Raw genomic sequence first — 27,014 nt, forward strand, 5'->3', positions numbered from 1 at the left:
TCACACTATTCATTATACATAAAAACACACCCAGTCCCATGGACACAAACCTACACTATTAACCATAATACAGCTTCTTCCGGGAACTACAGTAATCATCCACATTGATCTCTTGTAAATTACTTTCTATCACCAGGGCCCCTATACTCATTCCCAGCAGGAATTTGCAATCAGTTTGGCCTCTACACTAAAACCAGCGAGAAAGCCCCAACTTTCTCATCTACAAAGTTTTTTCTCCCAAAGGGAATGATTCTAGAATACATACCACTTTCACATCCTGAAAGGGCCACCTGCAAGTACAGAAGAGAAGATGCTATGAGGGTAAGATCACATAGATGCACAGTCTTTGGTTCATTGGGTGACAGTAGAAAACCTGATGAGGAGCAGTGTGGAGTCCAGGGAACCCAGCAAGATCAGCACACACATACTCAGGATGAAAGGCACGACCTGTGCCTGGAGGATGGAACTCCAAGTCCATTTAGGCTGGAAATTGCACAATTCTTTTCCTAGAAGAAATGTTGCTGCAGGAGAGAGAAATCTGTACTCTACAGAGTGTAATGGATGCTAAAAATTTTAGTATCTTGTGGACTGAGGAATCATGAGTTGGTAATAAGACTCTCGTCTACATTATTCCAACAAAGGGAACTGTCTCTAAATGAAACAAAAACCATCAGAGTCACAACTTAATTCTACTGAAAGAGAAATGAAACAATATTTCTATCTCATACAAAAACAAACAAACAAACAAAAAAAAAACAGCTTGCCTTGGAGAAACACTGAGTCTCTTCTGTGTTGTCACATGGTAGGTTGACTGGCAGGTCCTCAGTGAAGTCTAGAGGGACACAGAGTAGCTGTTAGAACACTGGTGAAGCTGTTCAGGAATCATGCAGGGGGTTTTCTCTTTGTGTGGACACGGGGTGGTGTGTCCAGATGTGGGAGGTTATTAAGCATGAGGTGAACTTGTGTTCATCCATCCTCTTTGGAGGAGGAAGGAAAGTAAAGGAGAGGAAGAAGGAAATGAAAATAGTACTTTGGCTTTCTAACTAGAGGAACCTAATCAACATGAAATATTCAATCTAAAAAAAGGAAAGCTCTAAAATGTGTGTATTGTTCAATGAAAGAGACCCATGACTCCTCCTGCTTAATGTGAGGTCCTGCTAAATTACCACCGTCCCTTGATTTTTCCCAGATCACTCTTCTCCAGGATCTACAATTGCCGATATTCTAATCATCATGTTTTGTATGAGACTTTGTACTTGATTAAAAGTGATCTCTGTTAGGGAACTGAATTCAATATTGGGCAAAGTATGCTATTCTCTTAATTCACTAACCAATTTTCTTAAATGAAATCAAATATGCAGTATTTGGCAATACTGAGTTCCTACCATTTAATAAGAGCCACTATGAATGATATCATATTTTTCTATCAATATTTGTTTTCTATAGTGTGCATGTCCACTGAGTCAGTTCCTGTCCACATTCACAAGGGCAATATGTATAGTGGGAAAGTTGATTATAGAAAGCACAGTTTCTCCACCAGGTCTTCCTGGGGAGCTAGAGGGACACAGAGTTGCAGTCAGGACATGGGTGAGGATGCTTATCAATCTCTCAGTGTTTCTTTCTTCTTTTTTTTTTTTTTTCCTTTTATTTGAAGGGGACATAGGGTCGAGTGTATGCATGAGGGAGGATAGTAGCTATGGACCGAGCTGCTGTTGAATCATCCTTTTTGCTGGATGAAGGAGAGCAAAGGAGAGGAGAAGGAAAGAAATGAAACACAGTTTCTGCGTTTTGACTAGGGATAACCTGAATGATCGGGAAAAAAGTAACACTAAAATGCATGCCAGCTTTCAATGACAGAGACCCATGAACCTCCTGCTTATTTAGAGCATCTGTTAAATGGTCCCTGTCTTCTGGATTTTTTCTCAGGTCATCGCCTCCCCAGGATCCACATTTGTAGCTACTGAATTTAGAATGTTTTCTCTCAGATTTTGTTCTTGATTAAAAGCAAACTCTGTTAGAGGACTGAATTCAATCCTACCTTTCCAAATAGCTACTATTAACCATGTGATATTCTTTCCCAGTCTTCATTTTCCAAACAATGTTTGCATGTCCACTGAGTCAGTGGCTGTTCACTCACAGAAGTCATACATTTAGTGGGACAGTTCATTGTAGAGAGGAAACATAGGCTGAACGCTGACTTTGTCTAACCCAGGATTACAACAATGTTCAGGAGATTACAACAAAAGTAATGGTCATTAGACTAACTACCAAGTTCCACTGTGAGATCTATTTGACACCTTCCATTGACTGTGTGATACAGGGTCTAATCAATGTAAGGTTTATGGTTATGTCACCCAGTACAATGAAATGTTTCCCTGATAGGATCTGCTCTTGTTCTTGTTTAAGCAATCACACTAGCATCAACACATATGACCAACATTGTCTACACAGCCACACAACTCTCAAGATCTGAGAGCTGACCAGGAAGATGCGACCACATGGTGCCTTTTACCCTGATGACTGTGCCAAAGTTGGCTGTTAATCCACCTTTGGTTGCCCTGGGTTTCATGACAACTGAGCCCACCTTAAAATGAGTCTGGAACTCTGGAGCTGCTAGTACCTCCAAGCATGGACGTAGATTCAGGGACCCCTTTCTCCATGACTGAGGACCATGACTGAGCAATAAGTGCAGGTCAGGGGTCCAGAGCAGACACTGGGACCACCCATAGGTTCCCAGTTTGGCTTGTCCACTTAGGAGGTCAAGAGCTTGGGCTGTTTTTCTCAGCACCATCTCCATTTGAGGACAATGAATATTAACCAAACTTGAGGAATGGCTGAGTTGAGGGAAGAGTCAGATAATATATAGACAATGTCCAGTGGGGATGAGAAGTGTTGAGACAATTCACAGTTGACTTGTGTTGTGTAAGAGGGAAACATCGCCTGAGGAAACACACACACATAGAGCTTCAGAATGACAACATATGGGCCCACACATGGGCCCCAAATCTGATTCACAGAAACCCACAGTATCTAAATGATGTATCTGTTTCCAAGTACCATAGAACACAGACATCGTTCTTTTCTGGGAGATCAGTCTCTTCTCTGGACCCCCAGTCCTCACCCCCCATAGGAATCCAGCATCAGGGTGACTCTGCAAAGCTAGCTGGAAAGAGAGCCCCAAAATCATCAGCTAAATTGTTCCTCAGAAGAGGGACGGTCGCTCAGTATTTACCATGTTCATTGGCTGCTCCGGCTGCCTGTGATTAGAGAGAAGAGAACAGTGTGAGGGTTGCCAGCACCGTGTGTTCTCTGCAGTAATTTTTATGGTATCTGAGTTTTTGTTTTCCTCAGGTAACTAAACTCTTAAAAAAATCAATCGTTCCAAAAGAAAACAGAGAGGACCCTTGTTGAAAAGGCTGGGCTCTTTCACTTAAGATCTTTCAGTTTCCAGGAGGAAAAAATTCTACTGAGGAAAGTACCTACAGTAGTAATTGACGGTATTTTTTAGTGTCCTTTTGAATCAGGTCTCTGTTGGTAAGAGAATTAACGTCAATATTTCACCAGCAAGGAACTGCATACAGAAGTGCTAATAATATACATTGTCAGATTACTATAACTGTATTTCACTGAATGAAACATAAAGGAGTGAAGCAGCATCTATGTGAGACACAGAGAGTTGAGCTTACCTCCAGAGGTGGGAGAGCCGATTCCTCAGCCCCGGCCTGGGGCAGTTCCACCACGAGGTCCTCTTTGGGAACTAGAGGGAAACATATAGCCATCAGGACAGAGGAGAGGCTGCTTCCAAAGATCTCAGGTTTCTTGTTTGTTTGTTTGATGGGACATGGGGTGGAATGTGTACATGAGAGAGGTTAGTAACTGGGGACTGAGCTGCTCTTGAACCCTCCTCTTTGCTGGATGAAGTACAACAAAGGAGACAAGCAGGAAGGCAATGAAAGAGAGTGCCTGCACTTAACTGGTGATAACCAAAGTAATGGGAAAAGCAAAACATTACAATGCATGCCAGCTTTCAATGACAGAGACACATGGCCCTCCTGGCTGTTAGAGCTTCTGGGAAATCACACCTATCTTCTGGATTACTTCCTAGATCACTGCATCCTCAGAATCCACTGTTTCAGCTATTGTACTTACCAAGTCTGTGAGACTTTATTCTCGATTAAAAGTAAACTCTTGTTAGAGGACTAAAGTCAATACTACCTTTCCAAATAGCTTTTATTAATCATGCGATGTTATTTTCCAGGCTTGATTTTTCCAAACAATGTTTGCAAGTCCACTGAGTCAGTGGCGGTTCACACTCACAGAAGTCACACTTTTAGTGGGACAGTTCATTATGGAGAGGAAGCATGGGGTGAACCTGACTGTCTCTGACCCAGCTGTGTATGAGATTTACGACAAGAGTCATGGTCACTAGACTATCATCATGGTCACTAGACTATCATGTTCCACTGTGAGCTTTATTTGACAATTTGCCTTGAGTGTGTACTACAGGGTTTAATCAATGTGAGGTTATGCTAATTACCCGGTACAATGAAATACACCTCTGATGATAATATGCTTTTGTCCTTGTGTATACAAAGATAGGAACACCAACACATAGGACTTACACTCTACAAAAGGCCACCCAACGCTCAGAATCTGTGACTTTACCAAGAGGATGTGAGTCCCGAGATTCTTTTCCCAATAATGACTGTGCCAAAATTGGCGTTAATCCACCTATGTTTACCCTGGGTTCTTTGACCACTGTGCCCACCTTATAATTATAATGACGGGCAGGATCTGGACCCCTGGGCCTGCTAGTACCTCCAAGGATGGATATAGATGCCAGGACCCCCTTTCCACATGACTGAGGATCACGTGGCTGACTGGTAGGAGCAGCTTACTCATTCAGAAGAGCCAAATTTGGATCAACCCTAGGTACTCAGTTTGGCTTTTCCAATAGGAGGTTAAGACTTTGGGCCATTTGTCCAATTGCCATCTTCACCTGAGGAAAATTAATATTAAGCTATGTTGGGGAATGGATTCCCTGATAGCTCAGTTGTTAAAGAATCCGGCTGCAATGCTGGAGACCTGTGTTTGATCCCTCGGTTTGGAAGATTCCCTGGAGAAGGGAAAGACTACCCACTCCAGGATTCTGGCCTGGAGAATTCCATGGACACTAGTGCATGGGGATGCAAAGACTGGAATACACACTGAATGACTTTCACTTTCGCTTCTGAGGAAAGACTGAGTTGAGGAAAGAATCAGGTAATGTATGGCCAGTGTGCAGTGGTAGTGAGAAGTGTTTAGAAAGTTCACAGTTGACTAGTGCTGTGTAACAGGGATGCATCTCCAGAGGCAACGCACACAGACACAGAACTTCAGAATCACACCACTTGGGCTCACACATGGACCCCCAACCCTGATTCACCCAAACCCACAACATCTAAATGATGTAGTTGCTTCCAGGTACCCTAGAACAAAGGCATCGTTCTTTCCTGGGAGATCAGTCTCTTCTCTGCACCCACAGCCCACACCCTAAATAGGAATCTAGCATCAGGGCCACTCTCCAACCAGAGCCAGTCAGAGAACCCCACCTTTATCAGTTGGATTGTCCCTCAGCAGAATGATGATCCCTGAATATTTACCGTGTTCACAGGCGTCCCCGGATTCCTGTGATTGCAGAGAAGAAAACAGAGTGAGTGTCTCAGCTTCTTGAGTTTTCTGCACTAAGTCTTCTGTTACCTGTTTTTTTGTCCTCAGGTAACTAGCACTCTTCATTTCAGTGGCTCCAAAATAAAACAGACAATCTTCTGTTGGGAAGACTGGTCTGTTTCACATAAGATCTCTCAGTTTTAATTTGACCAACGTTTACAAATTTTTTTCAAGAAAGAACACTTTCTGTTGAGCAAAGTACCTACAGTAATAAATGATGCTGTCTTATTGAAATGTCCTTTTGAATCTGGACTGTGTTAATAATAGATTTATCCTCTCTACTTTCCCAGCCAAGTATTTGCATGCCTCAGTGGTAACGTAAATTGTCAGATTACTATACCTGTATTCAACTAAAAGGAAAATAAAGCAGTGAAGCCGCAGCCTTGCCCCGGTTAAGAAAGGTGCACTTACGTCCACAGTCTTCAGAGCCTTGTCTTCAGCCCAGTCCCGGGGCAGCTCCACCACCATGTCCTCTTGAGGAACTGGAGGGACACAGAACAGCACAGGGACACAGGTAAGGTGCTCACTAACCTCTCAGGAGCCTTGTTCATTGGAGGGGCATGGGGTGGAGTGTGTGCATAAGGCATTAGTAACTATGCACTGAGTTGCTGTTGAGTCCTCCTCTTTGTTGTATAAATAAGAGCAAATCAGAGGAGCTGGAAATAACGAAACAAAACTTCTGTATTTTAACTAGTGATAACCTAACAGTTCGGGAAAAAAGAACCACTGAAATGCATGCCACCTTTCACTGACAGAGACTCATGAAACTCCTGCCTGTTTATATCTTCTGCAAAACCACCCCTATCCAGAAGGATTTCTTCCTAGATCACTGCCTCCCCAGGATTCAGTTTCAGCTGATGCACTTATTAAGTTTTCTGTGAGATTTTGTTCTTGATTAAAAGCAATCTCTGTTAGAGGACTGAATTCAACCCTACCTTGCCAAATAGCTATAATCTATCATGTGATGTTTCTTCCTAGTCTTCACTGTCCAAACAATATTTGCACGTCCACTGAGTCAGTGTTTGTTCACACTCATTGAAGTCATACATTTAGTGGGACAGTTCATCATGGAGAGAAAGCATGGGGTAAACGTTGACCTTCTTGGACCCTGGTGTGCAGGAGGTTCACAACAAGAGTCAAGGTCACCAAGCAGAGTGTCAAGTTCCACTGTGAGATCTATATGACACCTTCCCTTGAAAGTGTGCTCCAGGGTTTAACCAATGTAAGGCTTATGGAAATGTCACCCAGTACAAAGAAATATCTCCCTGATGACAATCTTCTTTTGTTCTTGGTTAAGCAGTGACACTAGCACCAACAGATATGGCCTGGACTGTCAAAACAAGGGAACACAACTTTCAGATCTTTGAATTGACCAGGAGGACAGGAATCCCAAGGTGTCTTTCACAATAATGACTGTGCCAATGTTGGCGATAATCCCCCTACGTTTGCCCTGTGTCCCATGACCACTGAGCCCATTTTACGATGATGGGCACAATCTGAACCTCTGGAGCTCTAGTACCTCCAAGCATAAACGGAGATGCAGGGACCCCCTTGCTCCATGACTGAGGATCCCATGGTTGAGTGATAAGTGCAGGTCAGGGGTCCAGAGCAGACACACTGGGACCACCCACAGGTTCCCAGTTTGGCTTGTCCACTTAGGAGGTCAAGAGCTTGGGCTGTTTTTCTCAGCACCATCTCCATTTGAGGACAATGAATATTAACCAAACTTGAGGAATGGCTGAGTTGAGGGAAGAGTCAGGTAATATATAGACAATGTCCAGTGGGGATGAGAAGTGTTGTGACAGTACACAGTTGACTTGTGCTGTGTAAGAGGGCAACATCACCTGAGGAAACACATACACATAGAGCTTCAGAATCACAACACATGGGCCTACACATGGGCCCCCAAACCTGATTCACACAAACCCACAGTATCTAAATGATGTAGCTGTTTCCATGTACCATAGAACATAGACATTGTTCTTTTCTGGGAGATCAGTCTCTTCTCTGGACCCCCAGTCTTTACCCCCCATAGGAATCCAGCATCAGGGTGACTCTGAAAAGCTAGGTGGCAAAGGAGCCCCACAGTCATCAGCTAAATTGTTGCTCAGCAGAGGGACGGTCGCTCAATATTTACCATGTTCGTTGGCTGCTCCAGCTGCCTGTGGTTAGAGAGAAGAGAACAGTGTGAGGGAGGCCAGCACCGTGTGTTCTCTGCAGTAAGTTTTATGTTATCTGAGTTTTTGTTTTCCTCAGGTAACTAAACTCTTAAAAAAATCAATCGTTCCAAAAGAAAACAGAGAGGACCCTTGTTGAAAAGGCTGGGCTCTTTCACTTAAGATCTTTCAGTTTCCAGGAGAAAAAATTTCTACTGAGGAAAGTACCTACAGTAGTAATTGACGGTATTTTTTAGTGTCCTTTTGAATCAGGTCTCTGTTGATAACAAAATTATGGTCAATATTTCACCAGCAAGGAATTGCATACATAAGTGCTAATATACATTGTCAGATTACTATAACTGTATTTCACTGAATGAAACATAAAGGAGTGAAGCAGCATCTATGTGAGACACAGAGAGTTGAGCTTACCTCCAGAGGTGGGAGAGCCGATTCCTCAGCCCCGGCCTGGGGCAGTTCCACCACGAGGTCCTCTTTGGGAACTAGAGGGAAACATATAGCCATCAGGACAGAGGAGAGGCTGCTTCCAAAGATCTCAGGTTTCTTGTTTGTTTGTTTGATGGGACATGGGGTGGAATGTGTACATGAGAGAGGTTAGTAACTGGGGACTGAGCTGCTCTTGAACCCTCCTCTTTGCTGGATGAAGTACAACAAAGGAGACAAGCAGGAAGGCAATGAAAGAGAGTGCCTGCACTTAACTGGTGATAACCAAAGTAATGGGAAAAGCAAAACATTACAATGCATGCCAGCTTTCAATGACAGAGACACATGGCCCTCCTGGCTGTTAGAGCTTCTGGGAAATCACACCTATCTTCTGGATTACTTCCTAGATCACTGCATCCTCAGAATCCACTGTTTCAGCTATTGTACTTACCAAGTCTGTGAGACTTTATTCTCGATTAAAAGTAAACTCTTGTTAGAGGACTAAAGTCAATACTACCTTTCCAAATAGCTTTTATTAATCATGCGATGTTATTTTCCAGGCTTGATTTTTCCAAACAATGTTTGCAAGTCCACTGAGTCAGTGGCGGTTCACACTCACAGAAGTCACACTTTTAGTGGGACAGTTCATTATGGAGAGGAAGCATGGGGTGAACCTGACTGTCTCTGACCCAGCTGTGTATGAGATTTACGACAAGAGTCATGGTCACTAGACTATCATCATGGTCACTAGACTATCATGTTCCACTGTGAGCTTTATTTGACAATTTGCCTTGAGTGTGTACTACAGGGTTTAATCAATGTGAGGTTATGCTAATTACCCGGTACAATGAAATACACCTCTGATGATAATATGCTTTTGTCCTTGTGTATACAAAGATAGGAACACCAACACATAGGACTTACACTCTACAAAAGGCCACCCAACGCTCAGAATCTGTGACTTTACCAAGAGGATGTGAGTCCCGAGATTCTTTTCCCAATAATGACTGTGCCAAAATTGGCGTTAATCCACCTATGTTTACCCTGGGTTCTTTGACCACTGTGCCCACCTTATAATTATAATGACGGGCAGGATCTGGACCCCTGGGCCTGCTAGTACCTCCAAGGATGGATATAGATGCCAGGACCCCCTTTCCACATGACTGAGGATCACGTGGCTGACTGGTAGGAGCAGCTTACTCATTCAGAAGAGCCAAATTTGGATCAACCCTAGGTACTCAGTTTGGCTTTTCCAATAGGAGGTTAAGACTTTGGGCCATTTGTCCAATTGCCATCTTCACCTGAGGAAAATTAATATTAAGCTATGTTGGGGAATGGATTCCCTGATAGCTCAGTTGTTAAAGAATCCGGCTGCAATGCTGGAGACCTGTGTTTGATCCCTCGGTTTGGAAGATTCCCTGGAGAAGGGAAAGACTACCCACTCCAGGATTCTGGCCTGGAGAATTCCATGGACACTAGTGCATGGGGATGCAAAGACTGGAATACACACTGAATGACTTTCACTTTCGCTTCTGAGGAAAGACTGAGTTGAGGAAAGAATCAGGTAATGTATGGCCAGTGTGCAGTGGTAGTGAGAAGTGTTTAGAAAGTTCACAGTTGACTAGTGCTGTGTAACAGGGATGCATCTCCAGAGGCAACGCACACAGACACAGAACTTCAGAATCACACCACTTGGGCTCACACATGGACCCCCAACCCTGATTCACCCAAACCCACAACATCTAAATGATGTAGTTGCTTCCAGGTACCCTAGAACAAAGGCATCGTTCTTTCCTGGGAGATCAGTCTCTTCTCTGCACCCACAGCCCACACCCTAAATAGGAATCTAGCATCAGGGCCACTCTCCAACCAGAGCCAGTCAGAGAACCCCACCTTTATCAGTTGGATTGTCCCTCAGCAGAATGATGATCCCTGAATATTTACCGTGTTCACAGGCGTCCCCGGATTCCTGTGATTGCAGAGAAGAAAACAGAGTGAGTGTCTCAGCTTCTTGAGTTTTCTGCACTAAGTCTTCTGTTACCTGTTTTTTTGTCCTCAGGTAACTAGCACTCTTCATTTCAGTGGCTCCAAAATAAAACAGACAATCTTCTGTTGGGAAGACTGGTCTGTTTCACATAAGATCTCTCAGTTTTAATTTGACCAACGTTTACAAATTTTTTTCAAGAAAGAACACTTTCTGTTGAGCAAAGTACCTACAGTAATAAATGATGCTGTCTTATTGAAATGTCCTTTTGAATCTGGACTGTGTTAATAATAGATTTATCCTCTCTACTTTCCCAGCCAAGTATTTGCATGCCTCAGTGGTAACGTAAATTGTCAGATTACTATACCTGTATTCAACTAAAAGGAAAATAAAGCAGTGAAGCCGCAGCCTTGCCCCGGTTAAGAAAGGTGCACTTACGTCCACAGTCTTCAGAGCCTTGTCTTCAGCCCAGTCCCGGGGCAGCTCCACCACCATGTCCTCTTGAGGAACTGGAGGGACACAGAACAGCACAGGGACACAGGTAAGGTGCTCACTAACCTCTCAGGAGCCTTGTTCATTGGAGGGGCATGGGGTGGAGTGTGTGCATAAGGCATTAGTAACTATGCACTGAGTTGCTGTTGAGTCCTCCTCTTTGTTGTATAAATAAGAGCAAATCAGAGGAGCTGGAAATAACGAAACAAAACTTCTGTATTTTAACTAGTGATAACCTAACAGTTCGGGAAAAAAGAACCACTGAAATGCATGCCACCTTTCACTGACAGAGACTCATGAAACTCCTGCCTGTTTATATCTTCTGCAAAACCACCCCTATCCAGAAGGATTTCTTCCTAGATCACTGCCTCCCCAGGATTCAGTTTCAGCTGATGCACTTATTAAGTTTTCTGTGAGATTTTGTTCTTGATTAAAAGCAATCTCTGTTAGAGGACTGAATTCAACCCTACCTTGCCAAATAGCTATAATCTATCATGTGATGTTTCTTCCTAGTCTTCACTGTCCAAACAATATTTGCACGTCCACTGAGTCAGTGTTTGTTCACACTCATTGAAGTCATACATTTAGTGGGACAGTTCATCATGGAGAGAAAGCATGGGGTAAACGTTGACCTTCTTGGACCCTGGTGTGCAGGAGGTTCACAACAAGAGTCAAGGTCACCAAGCAGAGTGTCAAGTTCCACTGTGAGATCTATTTGACACCTTCCCTTGAAAGTGTGCTCCAGGGTTTAACCAATGTAAGGCTTATGGAAATGTCACCCAGTACAAAGAAATATCTCCCTGATGACAATCTTCTTTTGTTCTTGGTTAAGCAGTGACACTAGCACCAACAGATATGGCCTGGACTGTCAAAACAAGGGAACACAACTTTCAGATCTTTGAATTGACCAGGAGGACAGGAATCCCAAGGTGTCTTTCACAATAATGACTGTGCCAATGTTGGCGATAATCCCCCTACGTTTGCCCTGTGTCCCATGACCACTGAGCCCATTTTACGATGATGGGCACAATCTGAACCTCTGGAGCTCTAGTACCTCCAAGCATAAACGGAGATGCAGGGACCCCCTTGCTCCATGACTGAGGATCCCATGGTTGAGTGATAAGTGCAGGTCAGGGGTCCAGAGCAGACACACTGGGACCACCCACAGGTTCCCAGTTTGGCTTGTCCACTTAGGAGGTCAAGAGCTTGGGCTGTTTTTCTCAGCACCATCTCCATTTGAGGACAATGAATATTAACCAAACTTGAGGAATGGCTGAGTTGAGGGAAGAGTCAGGTAATATATAGACAATGTCCAGTGGGGATGAGAAGTGTTGTGACAGTACACAGTTGACTTGTGCTGTGTAAGAGGGCAACATCACCTGAGGAAACACATACACATAGAGCTTCAGAATCACAACACATGGGCCTACACATGGGCCCCCAAACCTGATTCACACAAACCCACAGTATCTAAATGATGTAGCTGTTTCCATGTACCATAGAACATAGACATTGTTCTTTTCTGGGAGATCAGTCTCTTCTCTGGACCCCCAGTCTTTACCCCCCATAGGAATCCAGCATCAGGGTGACTCTGAAAAGCTAGGTGGCAAAGGAGCCCCACAGTCATCAGCTAAATTGTTGCTCAGCAGAGGGACGGTCGCTCAATATTTACCATGTTCGTTGGCTGCTCCAGCTGCCTGTGGTTAGAGAGAAGAGAACAGTGTGAGGGAGGCCAGCACCGTGTGTTCTCTGCAGTAAGTTTTATGTTATCTGAGTTTTTGTTTTCCTCAGGTAACTAAACTCTTAAAAAAATCAATCGTTCCAAAAGAAAACAGAGAGGACCCTTGTTGAAAAGGCTGGGCTCTTTCACTTAAGATCTTTCAGTTTCCAGGAGAAAAAATTTCTACTGAGGAAAGTACCTACAGTAGTAATTGACGGTATTTTTTAGTGTCCTTTTGAATCAGGTCTCTGTTGATAACAAAATTATGGTCAATATTTCACCAGCAAGGAATTGCATACATAAGTGCTAATATACATTGTCAGATTACTATAACTGTATTTCACTGAATGAAACATAAAGGAGTGAAGCAGCATCTATGTGAGACACAGAGAGTTGAGCTTACCTCCAGAGGTGGGAGAGCCGATTCCTCAGCCCCGGCCTGGGGCAGTTCCACCACGAGGTCCTCTTTGGGAACTAGAGGGAAACATATAGCCATCAGGACAGAGGAGAGGCTGCTTCCAAAGATCTCAGGTTTCTTGTTTGTTTGTTTGATGGGACATGGGGTGGAATGTGTACATGAGAGAGGTTAGTAACTGGGGACTGAGCTGCTCTTGAACCCTCCTCTTTGCTGGATGAAGTACAACAAAGGAGACAAGCAGGAAGGCAATGAAAGAGAGTGCCTGCACTTAACTGGTGATAACCAAAGTAATGGGAAAAGCAAAACATTACAATGCATGCCAGCTTTCAATGACAGAGACACATGGCCCTCCTGGCTGTTAGAGCTTCTGGGAAATCACACCTATCTTCTGGATTACTTCCTAGATCACTGCATCCTCAGAATCCACTGTTTCAGCTATTGTACTTACCAAGTCTGTGAGACTTTATTCTCGATTAAAAGTAAACTCTTGTTAGAGGACTAAAGTCAATACTACCTTTCCAAATAGCTTTTATTAATCATGCGATGTTATTTTCCAGGCTTGATTTTTCCAAACAATGTTTGCAAGTCCACTGAGTCAGTGGCGGTTCACACTCACAGAAGTCACACTTTTAGTGGGACAGTTCATTATGGAGAGGAAGCATGGGGTGAACCTGACTGTCTCTGACCCAGCTGTGTATGAGATTTACGACAAGAGTCATGGTCACTAGACTATCATGTTCCACTGTGAGCTTTATTTGACAATTTGCCTTGAGTGTGTACTACAGGGTTTAATCAATGTGAGGTTATGCTAATTACCCGGTACAATGAAATACACCTCTGATGATAATATGCTTTTGTCCTTGTGTATACAAAGATAGGAACACCAACACATAGGACTTACACTCTACAAAAGGCCACCCAACGCTCAGAATCTGTGACTTTACCAAGAGGATGTGAGTCCCGAGATTCTTTTCCCAATAATGACTGTGCCAAAATTGGCGTTAATCCACCTATGTTTACCCTGGGTTCTTTGACCACTGTGCCCACCTTATAATTATAATGACGGGCAGGATCTGGACCCCTGGGCCTGCTAGTACCTCCAAGGATGGATATAGATGCCAGGACCCCCTTTCCACATGACTGAGGATCACGTGGCTGACTGGTAGGAGCAGCTTACTCATTCAGAAGAGCCAAATTTGGATCAACCCTAGGTACTCAGTTTGGCTTTTCCAATAGGAGGTTAAGACTTTGGGCCATTTGTCCAATTGCCATCTTCACCTGAGGAAAATTAATATTAAGCTATGTTGGGGAATGGATTCCCTGATAGCTCAGTTGTTAAAGAATCCGGCTGCAATGCTGGAGACCTGTGTTTGATCCCTCGGTTTGGAAGATTCCCTGGAGAAGGGAAAGACTACCCACTCCAGGATTCTGGCCTGGAGAATTCCATGGACACTAGTGCATGGGGATGCAAAGACTGGAATACACACTGAATGACTTTCACTTTCGCTTCTGAGGAAAGACTGAGTTGAGGAAAGAATCAGGTAATGTATGGCCAGTGTGCAGTGGTAGTGAGAAGTGTTTAGAAAGTTCACAGTTGACTAGTGCTGTGTAACAGGGATGCATCTCCAGAGGCAACGCACACAGACACAGAACTTCAGAATCACACCACTTGGGCTCACACATGGACCCCCAACCCTGATTCACCCAAACCCACAACATCTAAATGATGTAGTTGCTTCCAGGTACCCTAGAACAAAGGCATCGTTCTTTCCTGGGAGATCAGTCTCTTCTCTGCACCCACAGCCCACACCCTAAATAGGAATCTAGCATCAGGGCCACTCTCCAACCAGAGCCAGTCAGAGAACCCCACCTTTATCAGTTGGATTGTCCCTCAGCAGAATGATGATCCCTGAATATTTACCGTGTTCACAGGCGTCCCCGGATTCCTGTGATTGCAGAGAAGAAAACAGAGTGAGTGTCTCAGCTTCTTGAGTTTTCTGCACTAAGTCTTCTGTTACCTGTTTTTTTGTCCTCAGGTAACTAGCACTCTTCATTTCAGTGGCTCCAAAATAAAACAGACAATCTTCTGTTGGGAAGACTGGTCTGTTTCACATAAGATCTCTCAGTTTTAATTTGACCAACGTTTACAAATTTTTTTCAAGAAAGAACACTTTCTGTTGAGCAAAGTACCTACAGTAATAAATGATGCTGTCTTATTGAAATGTCCTTTTGAATCTGGACTGTGTTAATAATAGATTTATCCTCTCTACTTTCCCAGCCAAGTATTTGCATGCCTCAGTGGTAACGTAAATTGTCAGATTACTATACCTGTATTCAACTAAAAGGAAAATAAAGCAGTGAAGCCGCAGCCTTGCCCCGGTTAAGAAAGGTGCACTTACGTCCACAGTCTTCAGAGCCTTGTCTTCAGCCCAGTCCCGGGGCAGCTCCACCACCATGTCCTCTTGAGGAACTGGAGGGACACAGAACAGCACAGGGACACAGGTAAGGTGCTCACTAACCTCTCAGGAGCCTTGTTCATTGGAGGGGCATGGGGTGGAGTGTGTGCATAAGGCATTAGTAACTATGCACTGAGTTGCTGTTGAGTCCTCCTCTTTGTTGTATAAATAAGAGCAAATCAGAGGAGCTGGAAATAACGAAACAAAACTTCTGTATTTTAACTAGTGATAACCTAACAGTTCGGGAAAAAAGAACCACTGAAATGCATGCCACCTTTCACTGACAGAGACTCATGAAACTCCTGCCTGTTTATATCTTCTGCAAAACCACCCCTATCCAGAAGGATTTCTTCCTAGATCACTGCCTCCCCAGGATTCAGTTTCAGCTGATGCACTTATTAAGTTTTCTGTGAGATTTTGTTCTTGATTAAAAGCAATCTCTGTTAGAGGACTGAATTCAACCCTACCTTGCCAAATAGCTATAATCTATCATGTGATGTTTCTTCCTAGTCTTCACTGTCCAAACAATATTTGCACGTCCACTGAGTCAGTGTTTGTTCACACTCATTGAAGTCATACATTTAGTGGGACAGTTCATCATGGAGAGAAAGCATGGGGTAAACGTTGACCTTCTTGGACCCTGGTGTGCAGGAGGTTCACAACAAGAGTCAAGGTCACCAAGCAGAGTGTCAAGTTCCACTGTGAGATCTATTTGACACCTTCCCTTGAAAGTGTGCTCCAGGGTTTAACCAATGTAAGGCTTATGGAAATGTCACCCAGTACAAAGAAATATCTCCCTGATGACAATCTTCTTTTGTTCTTGGTTAAGCAGTGACACTAGCACCAACAGATATGGCCTGGACTGTCAAAACAAGGGAACACAACTTTCAGATCTTTGAATTGACCAGGAGGACAGGAATCCCAAGGTGTCTTTCACAATAATGACTGTGCCAATGTTGGCGATAATCCCCCTACGTTTGCCCTGTGTCCCATGACCACTGAGCCCATTTTACGATGATGGGCACAATCTGAACCTCTGGAGCTCTAGTACCTCCAAGCATAAACGGAGATGCAGGGACCCCCTTGCTCCATGACTGAGGATCCCATGGTTGAGTGATAAGTGCAGGTCAGGGGTCCAGAGCAGACACACTGGGACCACCCACAGGTTCCCAGTTTGGCTTGTCCACTTAGGAGGTCAAGAGCTTGGGCTGTTTTTCTCAGCACCATCTCCATTTGAGGACAATGAATATTAACCAAACTTGAGGAATGGCTGAGTTGAGGGAAGAGTCAGGTAATATATAGACAATGTCCAGTGGGGATGAGAAGTGTTGTGACAGTACACAGTTGACTTGTGCTGTGTAAGAGGGCAACATCACCTGAGGAAACACATACACATAGAGCTTCAGAATCACAACACATGGGCCTACACATGGGCCCCCAAACCTGATTCACACAAACCCACAGTATCTAAATGATGTAGCTGTTTCCATGTACCATAGAACATAGACATTGTTCTTTTCTGGGAGATCAGTCTCTTCTCTGGACCCCCAGTCTTTACCCCCCATAGGAATCCAGCATCAGGGTGACTCTGAAAAGCTAGGTGGCAAAGGAGCCCCACAGTCATCAGCTAAATTGTTGCTCAGCAGAGGGACGGTCGCTCAATATTTACCATGTTCGTTGGCTGCTCCAGCTGCCTGTGGTTAGAGAGAAGAGAACAGTGTGAGGGAGGCCAGCACCGTGTGTTCTCTGCAGTAAGTTTTATGTTATCTGAGTTTTTGTTTTCCTCAGGTAACTAAACTCTTAAAAAAATCAATCGTTCCAAAAGAAAACAGAGAGGACCCTTGTTGAAAAGGCTGGGCTCTTTCACTTAAGATCTTTCAGTTTCCAGGAGAAAAAATTTCTACTGAGGAAAGTACCTACAGTAGTAATTGACGGTATTTTTTAGTGTCCTTTTGAATCAGGTCTCTGTTGATAACAAAATTATGGTCAATATTTCACCAGCAAGGAATTGCATACATAAGTGCTAATATACATTGTCAGATTACTATAACTGTATTTCACTGAATGAAACATAAAGGAGTGAAGCAGCATCTATGTGAGACACAGAGAGTTGAGCTTACCTCCAGAGGTGGGAGAGCCGATTCCTCAGCCCCGGCCTGGGGCAGTTCCACCACGAGGTCCTCTTTGGGAACTAGAGGGAAACATATAGCCATCAGGACAGAGGAGAGGCTGCTTCCAAAGATCTCAGGTTTCTTGTTTGTTTGTTTGATGGGACATGGGGTGGAATGTGTACATGAGAGAGGTTAGTAACTGGGGACTGAGCTGCTCTTGAACCCTCCTCTTTGCTGGATGAAGTACAACAAAGGAGACAAGCAGGAAGGCAATGAAAGAGAGTGCCTGCACTTAACTGGTGATAACCAAAGTAATGGGAAAAGCAAAACATTACAATGCATGCCAGCTTTCAATGACAGAGACACATGGCCCTCCTGGCTGTTAGAGCTTCTGGGAAATCACACCTATCTTCTGGATTACTTCCTAGATCACTGCATCCTCAGAATCCACTGTTTCAGCTATTGTACTTACCAAGTCTGTGAGACTTTATTCTCGATTAAAAGTAAACTCTTGTTAGAGGACTAAAGTCAATACTACCTTTCCAAATAGCTTTTATTAATCATGCGATGTTATTTTCCAGGCTTGATTTTTCCAAACAATGTTTGCAAGTCCACTGAGTCAGTGGCGGTTCACACTCACAGAAGTCACACTTTTAGTGGGACAGTTCATTATGGAGAGGAAGCATGGGGTGAACCTGACTGTCTCTGACCCAGCTGTGTATGAGATTTACGACAAGAGTCATGGTCACTAGACTATCATGTTCCACTGTGAGCTTTATTTGACAATTTGCCTTGAGTGTGTACTACAGGGTTTAATCAATGTGAGGTTATGCTAATTACCCGGTACAATGAAATACACCTCTGATGATAATATGCTTTTGTCCTTGTGTATACAAAGATAGGAACACCAACACATAGGACTTACACTCTACAAAAGGCCACCCAACGCTCAGAATCTGTGACTTTACCAAGAGGATGTGAGTCCCGAGATTCTTTTCCCAATAATGACTGTGCCAAAATTGGCGTTAATCCACCTATGTTTACCCTGGGTTCTTTGACCACTGTGCCCACCTTATAATTATAATGACGGGCAGGATCTGGACCCCTGGGCCTGCTAGTACCTCCAAGGATGGATATAGATGCCAGGACCCCCTTTCCACATGACTGAGGATCACGTGGCTGACTGGTAGGAGCAGCTTACTCATTCAGAAGAGCCAAATTTGGATCAACCCTAGGTACTCAGTTTGGCTTTTCCAATAGGAGGTTAAGACTTTGGGCCATTTGTCCAATTGCCATCTTCACCTGAGGAAAATTAATATTAAGCTATGTTGGGGAATGGATTCCCTGATAGCTCAGTTGTTAAAGAATCCGGCTGCAATGCTGGAGACCTGTGTTTGATCCCTCGGTTTGGAAGATTCCCTGGAGAAGGGAAAGACTACCCACTCCAGGATTCTGGCCTGGAGAATTCCATGGACACTAGTGCATGGGGATGCAAAGACTGGAATACACACTGAATGACTTTCACTTTCGCTTCTGAGGAAAGACTGAGTTGAGGAAAGAATCAGGTAATGTATGGCCAGTGTGCAGTGGTAGTGAGAAGTGTTTAGAAAGTTCACAGTTGACTAGTGCTGTGTAACAGGGATGCATCTCCAGAGGCAACGCACACAGACACAGAACTTCAGAATCACACCACTTGGGCTCACACATGGACCCCCAACCCTGATTCACCCAAACCCACAACATCTAAATGATGTAGTTGCTTCCAGGTACCCTAGAACAAAGGCATCGTTCTTTCCTGGGAGATCAGTCTCTTCTCTGCACCCACAGCCCACACCCTAAATAGGAATCTAGCATCAGGGCCACTCTCCAACCAGAGCCAGTCAGAGAACCCCACCTTTATCAGTTGGATTGTCCCTCAGCAGAATGATGATCCCTGAATATTTACCGTGTTCACAGGCGTCCCCGGATTCCTGTGATTGCAGAGAAGAAAACAGAGTGAGTGTCTCAGCTTCTTGAGTTTTCTGCACTAAGTCTTCTGTTACCTGTTTTTTTGTCCTCAGGTAACTAGCACTCTTCATTTCAGTGGCTCCAAAATAAAACAGACAATCTTCTGTTGGGAAGACTGGTCTGTTTCACATAAGATCTCTCAGTTTTAATTTGACCAACGTTTACAAATTTTTTTCAAGAAAGAACACTTTCTGTTGAGCAAAGTACCTACAGTAATAAATGATGCTGTCTTATTGAAATGTCCTTTTGAATCTGGACTGTGTTAATAATAGATTTATCCTCTCTACTTTCCCAGCCAAGTATTTGCATGCCTCAGTGGTAACGTAAATTGTCAGATTACTATACCTGTATTCAACTAAAAGGAAAATAAAGCAGTGAAGCCGCAGCCTTGCCCCGGTTAAGAAAGGTGCACTTACGTCCACAGTCTTCAGAGCCTTGTCTTCAGCCCAGTCCCGGGGCAGCTCCACCACCATGTCCTCTTGAGGAACTGGAGGGACACAGAACAGCACAGGGACACAGGTAAGGTGCTCACTAACCTCTCAGGAGCCTTGTTCATTGGAGGGGCATGGGGTGGAGTGTGTGCATAAGGCATTAGTAACTATGCACTGAGTTGCTGTTGAGTCCTCCTCTTTGTTGTATAAATAAGAGCAAATCAGAGGAGCTGGAAATAACGAAACAAAACTTCTGTATTTTAACTAGTGATAACCTAACAGTTCGGGAAAAAAGAACCACTGAAATGCATGCCACCTTTCACTGACAGAGACTCATGAAACTCCTGCCTGTTTATATCTTCTGCAAAACCACCCCTATCCAGAAGGATTTCTTCCTAGATCACTGCCTCCCCAGGATTCAGTTTCAGCTGATGCACTTATTAAGTTTTCTGTGAGATTTTGTTCTTGATTAAAAGCAATCTCTGTTAGAGGACTGAATTCAACCCTACCTTGCCAAATAGCTATAATCTATCATGTGATGTTTCTTCCTAGTCTTCACTGTCCAAACAATATTTGCACGTCCACTGAGTCAGTGTTTGTTCACACTCATTGAAGTCATACATTTAGTGGGACAGTTCATCATGGAGAGAAAGCATGGGGTAAACGTTGACCTTCTTGGACCCTGGTGTGCAGGAGGTTCACAACAAGAGTCAAGGTCACCAAGCAGAGTGTCAAGTTCCACTGTGAGATCTATATGACACCTTCCCTTGAAAGTGTGCTCCAGGGTTTAACCAATGTAAGGCTTATGGAAATGTCACCCAGTACAAAGAAATATCTCCCTGATGACAATCTTCTTTTGTTCTTGGTTAAGCAGTGACACTAGCACCAACAGATATGGCCTGGACTGTCAAAACAAGGGAACACAACTTTCAGATCTTTGAATTGACCAGGAGGACAGGAATCCCAAGGTGTCTTTCACAATAATGACTGTGCCAATGTTGGCGATAATCCCCCTACGTTTGCCCTGTGTCCCATGACCACTGAGCCCATTTTACGATGATGGGCACAATCTGAACCTCTGGAGCTCTAGTACCTCCAAGCATAAACGGAGATGCAGGGACCCCCTTGCTCCATGACTGAGGATCCCATGGTTGAGTGATAAGTGCAGGTCAGGGGTCCAGAGCAGACACACTGGGACCACCCACAGGTTCCCAGTTTGGCTTGTCCACTTAGGAGGTCAAGAGCTTGGGCTGTTTTTCTCAGCACCATCTCCATTTGAGGACAATGAATATTAACCAAACTTGAGGAATGGCTGAGTTGAGGGAAGAGTCAGGTAATATATAGACAATGTCCAGTGGGGATGAGAAGTGTTGTGACAGTACACAGTTGACTTGTGCTGTGTAAGAGGGCAACATCGCCTGAGGAAACACATACACATAGAGCTTCAGAATCACAACACATGGGCCTACACATGGGCCCCCAAACCTGATTCACACAAACCCACAGTATCTAAATGATGTAGCTGTTTCCATGTACCATAGAACATAGACATTGTTCTTTTCTGGGAGATCAGTCTCTTCTCTGGACCCCCAGTCTTTACCCCCCATAGGAATCCAGCATCAGGGTGACTCTGAAAAGCTAGGTGGCAAAGGAGCCCCACAGTCATCAGCTAAATTGTTGCTCAGCAGAGGGACGGTCGCTCAATATTTACCATGTTCGTTGGCTGCTCCAGCTGCCTGTGATTAGAGAGAAGAGAACAGTGTGAGGGAGGCCAGCACCGTGTGTTCTCTGCAGTAAGTTTTATGTTATCTGAGTTTTTGTTTTCCTCAGGTAACTAAACTCTTAAAAAAATCAATCGTTCCAAAAGAAAACAGAGAGGACCCTTGTTGAAAAGGCTGGGCTCTTTCACTTAAGATCTTTCAGTTTCCAGGAGAAAAAATTTCTACTGAGGAAAGTACCTACAGTAGTAATTGACGGTATTTTTTAGTGTCCTTTTGAATCAGGTCTCTGTTGATAACAAAATTATGGTCAATATTTCACCAGCAAGGAATTGCATACATAAGTGCTAATATACATTGTCAGATTACTATAACTGTATTTCACTGAATGAAACATAAAGGAGTGAAGCAGCATCTATGTGAGACACAGAGAGTTGAGCTTACCTCCAGAGGTGGGAGAGCCGATTCCTCAGCCCCGGCCTGGGGCAGTTCCACCACGAGGTCCTCTTTGGGAACTAGAGGGAAACATATAGCCATCAGGACAGAGGAGAGGCTGCTTCCAAAGATCTCAGGTTTCTTGTTTGTTTGTTTGATGGGACATGGGGTGGAATGTGTACATGAGAGAGGTTAGTAACTGGGGACTGAGCTGCTCTTGAACCCTCCTCTTTACTGGATGAAGTACAACAAAGGAGACAAGCAGGAAGGCAATGAAAGAGAGTGCCTGCACTTAACTGGTGATAACCAAAGTAATGGGAAAAGCGAAACATTACAATGCTTGCCAGCTTTCAATGACAGAGACACATGGCCCTCCTGGCTGTTAGAGCTTCTGGGAAATCACACCTATCTTCTGGATTACTTCCTAGATCACTGCATCCTCAGAATCCACTGTTTCAGCTATTGTACTTACCAAGTCTGTGAGACTTTATTCTCGATTAAAAGTAAACTCTTGTTAGAGGACTAAAGTCAATACTACCTTTCCAAATAGCTTTTATTAATCATGCGATGTTATTTTCCAGGCTTGATTTTTCCAAACAATGTTTGCAAGTCCACTGAGTCAGTGGCGGTTCACACTCACAGAAGTCACACTTTTAGTGGGACAGTTCATTATGGAGAGGAAGCATGGGGTGAACCTGACTGTCTCTGACCCAGCTGTGTATGAGATTTACGACAAGAGTCATGGTCACTAGACTATCATCATGGTCACTAGACTATCATGTTCCACTGTGAGCTTTATTTGACAATTTGCCTTGAGTGTGTACTACAGGGTTTAATCAATGTGAGGTTATGCTAATTACCCGGTACAATGAAATACACCTCTGATGATAATATGCTTTTGTCCTTGTGTATACAAAGATAGGAACACCAACACATAGGACTTACACTCTACAAAAGGCCACCCAACGCTCAGAATCTGTGACTTTACCAAGAGGATGTGAGTCCCGAGATTCTTTTCCCAATAATGACTGTGCCAAAATTGGCGTTAATCCACCTATGTTTACCCTGGGTTCTTTGACCACTGTGCCCACCTTATAATTATAATGACGGGCAGGATCTGGACCCCTGGGCCTGCTAGTACCTCCAAGGATGGATATAGATGCCAGGACCCCCTTTCCACATGACTGAGGATCACGTGGCTGACTGGTAGGAGCAGCTTACTCATTCAGAAGAGCCAAATTTGGATCAACCCTAGGTACTCAGTTTGGCTTTTCCAATAGGAGGTTAAGACTTTGGGCCATTTGTCCAATTGCCATCTTCACCTGAGGAAAATTAATATTAAGCTATGTTGGGGAATGGATTCCCTGATAGCTCAGTTGTTAAAGAATCCGGCTGCAATGCTGGAGACCTGTGTTTGATCCCTCGGTTTGGAAGATTCCCTGGAGAAGGGAAAGACTACCCACTCCAGGATTCTGGCCTGGAGAATTCCATGGACACTAGTGCATGGGGATGCAAAGACTGGAATACACACTGAATGACTTTCACTTTCGCTTCTGAGGAAAGACTGAGTTGAGGAAAGAATCAGGTAATGTATGGCCAGTGTGCAGTGGTAGTGAGAAGTGTTTAGAAAGTTCACAGTTGACTAGTGCTGTGTAACAGGGATGCATCTCCAGAGGCAACGCACACAGACACAGAACTTCAGAATCACACCACTTGGGCTCACACATGGACCCCCAACCCTGATCCACCCAAACCCACAACATCTAAATGATGTAGTTGCTTCCAGGTACCCTAGAACAAAGGCATCGTTCTTTCCTGGGAGATCAGTCTCTTCTCTGCACCCACAGCCCACACCCTAAATAGGAATCTAGCATCAGGGCCACTCTCCAACCAGAGCCAGTCAGAGAACCCCACCTTTATCAGTTGGATTGTCCCTCAGCAGAATGATGATCCCTGAATATTTACCGTGTTCACAGGCGTCCCCGGATTCCTGTGATTGCAGAGAAGAAAACAGAGTGAGTGTCTCAGCTTCTTGAGTTTTCTGCACTAAGTCTTCTGTTACCTGTTTTTTTGTCCTCAGGTAACTAGCACTCTTCATTTCAGTGGCTCCAAAATAAAACAGACAATCTTCTGTTGGGAAGACTGGTCTGTTTCACATAAGATCTCTCAGTTTTAATTTGACCAACGTTTACAAATTTTTTTCAAGAAAGAACACTTTCTGTTGAGCAAAGTACCTACAGTAATAAATGATGCTGTCTTATTGAAATGTCCTTTTGAATCTGGACTGTGTTAATAATAGATTTATCCTCTCTACTTTCCCAGCCAAGTATTTGCATGCCTCAGTGGTAACGTAAATTGTCAGATTACTATACCTGTATTCAACTAAAAGGAAAATAAAGCAGTGAAGCCGCAGCCTTGCCCCGGTTAAGAAAGGTGCACTTACGTCCACAGTCTTCAGAGCCTTGTCTTCAGCCCAGTCCCGGGGCAGCTCCACCACCATGTCCTCTTGAGGAACTGGAGGGACACAGAACAGCACAGGGACACAGGTAAGGTGCTCACTAACCTCTCAGGAGCCTTGTTCATTGGAGGGGCATGGGGTGGAGTGTGTGCATAAGGCATTAGTAACTATGCACTGAGTTGCTGTTGAGTCCTCCTCTTTGTTGTATAAATAAGAGCAAATCAGAGGAGCTGGAAATAACGAAACAAAACTTCTGTATTTTAACTAGTGATAACCTAACAGTTCGGGAAAAAAGAACCACTGAAATGCATGCCACCTTTCACTGACAGAGACTCATGAAACTCCTGCCTGTTTATATCTTCTGCAAAACCACCCCTATCCAGAAGGATTTCTTCCTAGATCACTGCCTCCCCAGGATTCAGTTTCAGCTGATGCACTTATTAAGTTTTCTGTGAGATTTTGTTCTTGATTAAAAGCAATCTCTGTTAGAGGACTGAATTCAACCCTACCTTGCCAAATAGCTATAATCTATCATGTGATGTTTCTTCCTAGTCTTCACTGTCCAAACATATTTGCACGTCCACTGAGTCAGTGTTTGTTCACACTCATTGAAGTCATACATTTAGTGGGACAGTTCATCATGGAGAGAAAGCATGGGGTAAACGTTGACCTTCTTGGACCCTGGTGTGCAGGAGGTTCACAACAAGAGTCAAGGTCACCAAGCAGAGTGTCAAGTTCCACTGTGAGATCTATATAACACCTTCCCATGAAAGTGTGCTCCAGGGTTTAACCAATGTAAGGCTTATGGAAATGTCACCCAGTATAAAGAAATATCTCCCTGATGACAATCTTCTTTTGTTCTTGGTTAAGCAGTGACACTAGCACCAACAGATATGGCCTGGACTGTCAAAACAAGGGAACACAACTTTCAGATCTTTGAATTGACCAGGAGGATAGGAATCCCAAGGTGTGTTTCACAATAATGAGTGTGCCAATGTTGGCGATAATCCACCTACGTTTGCCCTGTGTCCCATGACCACTGAGCCCATTTTACAATGATGGGCACAATCTGAACCTCTGGAGCTCTAGTACCTCCAAGCATAAACAGAGATGCAGGGACCCCTTGCTCCATGACTGAGGATCCCATGGTTGAGTGATAAGTACAGGTCAGGGGTCCAGATCAGACACACTGGGACCACCCCGAGGTTTTCAGTTTATCCTTTTCCACTTAGGAAGTCAGTAGCTTGGTCCATTTTTTCTCAGCACCATCTCCATTCCAGCAAAATGAATATTAACCAAACTTGAGTAATAATTGAGTTGAGGAAAGAATTAAGTAATCTATAGCCAGTGCACAGTGTGATCAGAAGTGTTTAGAAAGTTCACAGTTGACTTATGCTCTATAAGAGGGAGACAGCTCCTGAAGAAACACACACAGACAGCTTGAGAATCACACTGCATGGGCTCACACATGGGACCCAAACACACGCATCTAAATGATGTAGTTGTTTCCACCTACCATAGACCACAGACATTTTCTTTCTGGGAAATCAGTCTCTTATCTGTACCCCCTCCCTTCACCCCCTTTAGGAATTCAGCATCAGGGCAACTCTCCAAACAGAGCTGGCAAGAGATTGCCACCTTCATCAACTAGATTATTTTCATCAGAGGGATGATCCCTGAATAATTACCATGTTCACTGGCTTGCTCACGTGCCTGCAATTAGAAAGAAGAAAACGGTGTGAGTGTGTCAGTGTCTTGAGTACTGTGCATTCAGGTCTTTTGTTCTCTTTTTCTTGTCAGAAAACCGAATGGGAATGTGCTGTTCAGTCCGTAGCCCCAAAAGAACAATAGAGGACACCTGTGGGAAAGGCTGGCGCTCCTCCTGGAAGAGCACTCCAGCTCATTTTCAGCAGTAATTAAAACTTTCATTTCAGGAAGGAACAGTTTCTGCTGAGGAAACTGCTCCCGATTCCAGTTTTTAATTTATGTTGTCATTTTTGAAAAACATCCTTTTGAATAAGTTATCTGCTGGGAGAAATTCATCCATCAAATTAAAAACTGTTTCTATGAACTGTCTGGAATAATTTGAACCTTTATCTGAATTCAGCTAGAAAATAAAGTTATGAAGCAACACTTTTATCTCAGATGAATAGGAGGCACTTACTATGGAGTTGGGCAGAGCCTCTCCCTCCAACGGTGAAATGGATAGCCCCTCAAGATGGTTCTCAGGGAGCTCTAGGAAGACATAGAGGAATTGTCAGGACATCTCTGATGCTGATCGGGAAGACCTTGTTAATGTGGACACATCGGGGGAGTGTGTGGATGTGGGTGGTTAATAAGTGTTGGCTGAAATCTGCTGGACAACCTTTCTCATGGGTGGAGGAAGGCAAAGGAGATGAATGTTTCAGAAATGAGTCAGAGAGCCTTAAGCTTTCTGGCTAAGGGGAACCTGATCGCCCTGAAACTCGGTCTGAG

At 44.0% G+C, this 27,014-nt stretch overlaps 1 protein-coding gene across 2 annotated transcripts in view; it reads right to left on the minus strand.

Moving 5' to 3' along the window:
- The window catches only part of LOC147357039 (uncharacterized), a 34,573-nt gene extending 7,799 nt beyond the window's left edge, over nucleotides 1–26,774 (minus strand). For both annotated transcript variants that reach the window (XM_086345571.1, XM_086345570.1), the window contains exons 1-22: nucleotides 24,525–26,774; nucleotides 24,047–24,071; nucleotides 22,091–22,161; nucleotides 21,640–21,664; nucleotides 19,914–19,984; nucleotides 19,436–19,460; nucleotides 17,500–17,570; nucleotides 17,049–17,073; nucleotides 15,323–15,393; nucleotides 14,845–14,869; nucleotides 12,909–12,979; nucleotides 12,458–12,482; nucleotides 10,732–10,802; nucleotides 10,254–10,278; nucleotides 8,298–8,368; nucleotides 7,847–7,871; nucleotides 6,121–6,191; nucleotides 5,643–5,667; nucleotides 3,687–3,757; nucleotides 3,233–3,257; nucleotides 765–832; nucleotides 266–290 (exon numbers count right to left, since the gene is read on the minus strand). In XM_086345571.1, coding sequence (XP_086201697.1) covers nucleotides 266–290; nucleotides 765–832; nucleotides 3,233–3,257; nucleotides 3,687–3,757; nucleotides 5,643–5,667; nucleotides 6,121–6,191; nucleotides 7,847–7,871; nucleotides 8,298–8,368; nucleotides 10,254–10,278; nucleotides 10,732–10,802; nucleotides 12,458–12,482; nucleotides 12,909–12,979; nucleotides 14,845–14,869; nucleotides 15,323–15,393; nucleotides 17,049–17,073; nucleotides 17,500–17,570; nucleotides 19,436–19,460; nucleotides 19,914–19,984; nucleotides 21,640–21,664; nucleotides 22,091–22,161; nucleotides 24,047–24,071; nucleotides 24,525–24,581 — 1,039 coding nt within the window. In that variant the 5' untranslated portion in view covers nucleotides 24,582–26,774. The remainder of the gene's footprint in view (nucleotides 1–265; nucleotides 291–764; nucleotides 833–3,232; nucleotides 3,258–3,686; nucleotides 3,758–5,642; nucleotides 5,668–6,120; nucleotides 6,192–7,846; nucleotides 7,872–8,297; nucleotides 8,369–10,253; nucleotides 10,279–10,731; nucleotides 10,803–12,457; nucleotides 12,483–12,908; nucleotides 12,980–14,844; nucleotides 14,870–15,322; nucleotides 15,394–17,048; nucleotides 17,074–17,499; nucleotides 17,571–19,435; nucleotides 19,461–19,913; nucleotides 19,985–21,639; nucleotides 21,665–22,090; nucleotides 22,162–24,046; nucleotides 24,072–24,524) is intronic.
- Nucleotides 26,775–27,014: the final 240 nt, after the last annotated feature.

The sequence above is a fragment of the Bos grunniens genome, chromosome 16 (genome assembly GCF_055505025.1).
Source record: "Bos grunniens cultivar Pamir isolate PY7600 chromosome 16, Bosgru_T2T1.0, whole genome shotgun sequence".
Taxonomy (NCBI): domain Eukaryota; kingdom Metazoa; phylum Chordata; class Mammalia; order Artiodactyla; family Bovidae; genus Bos; species Bos grunniens.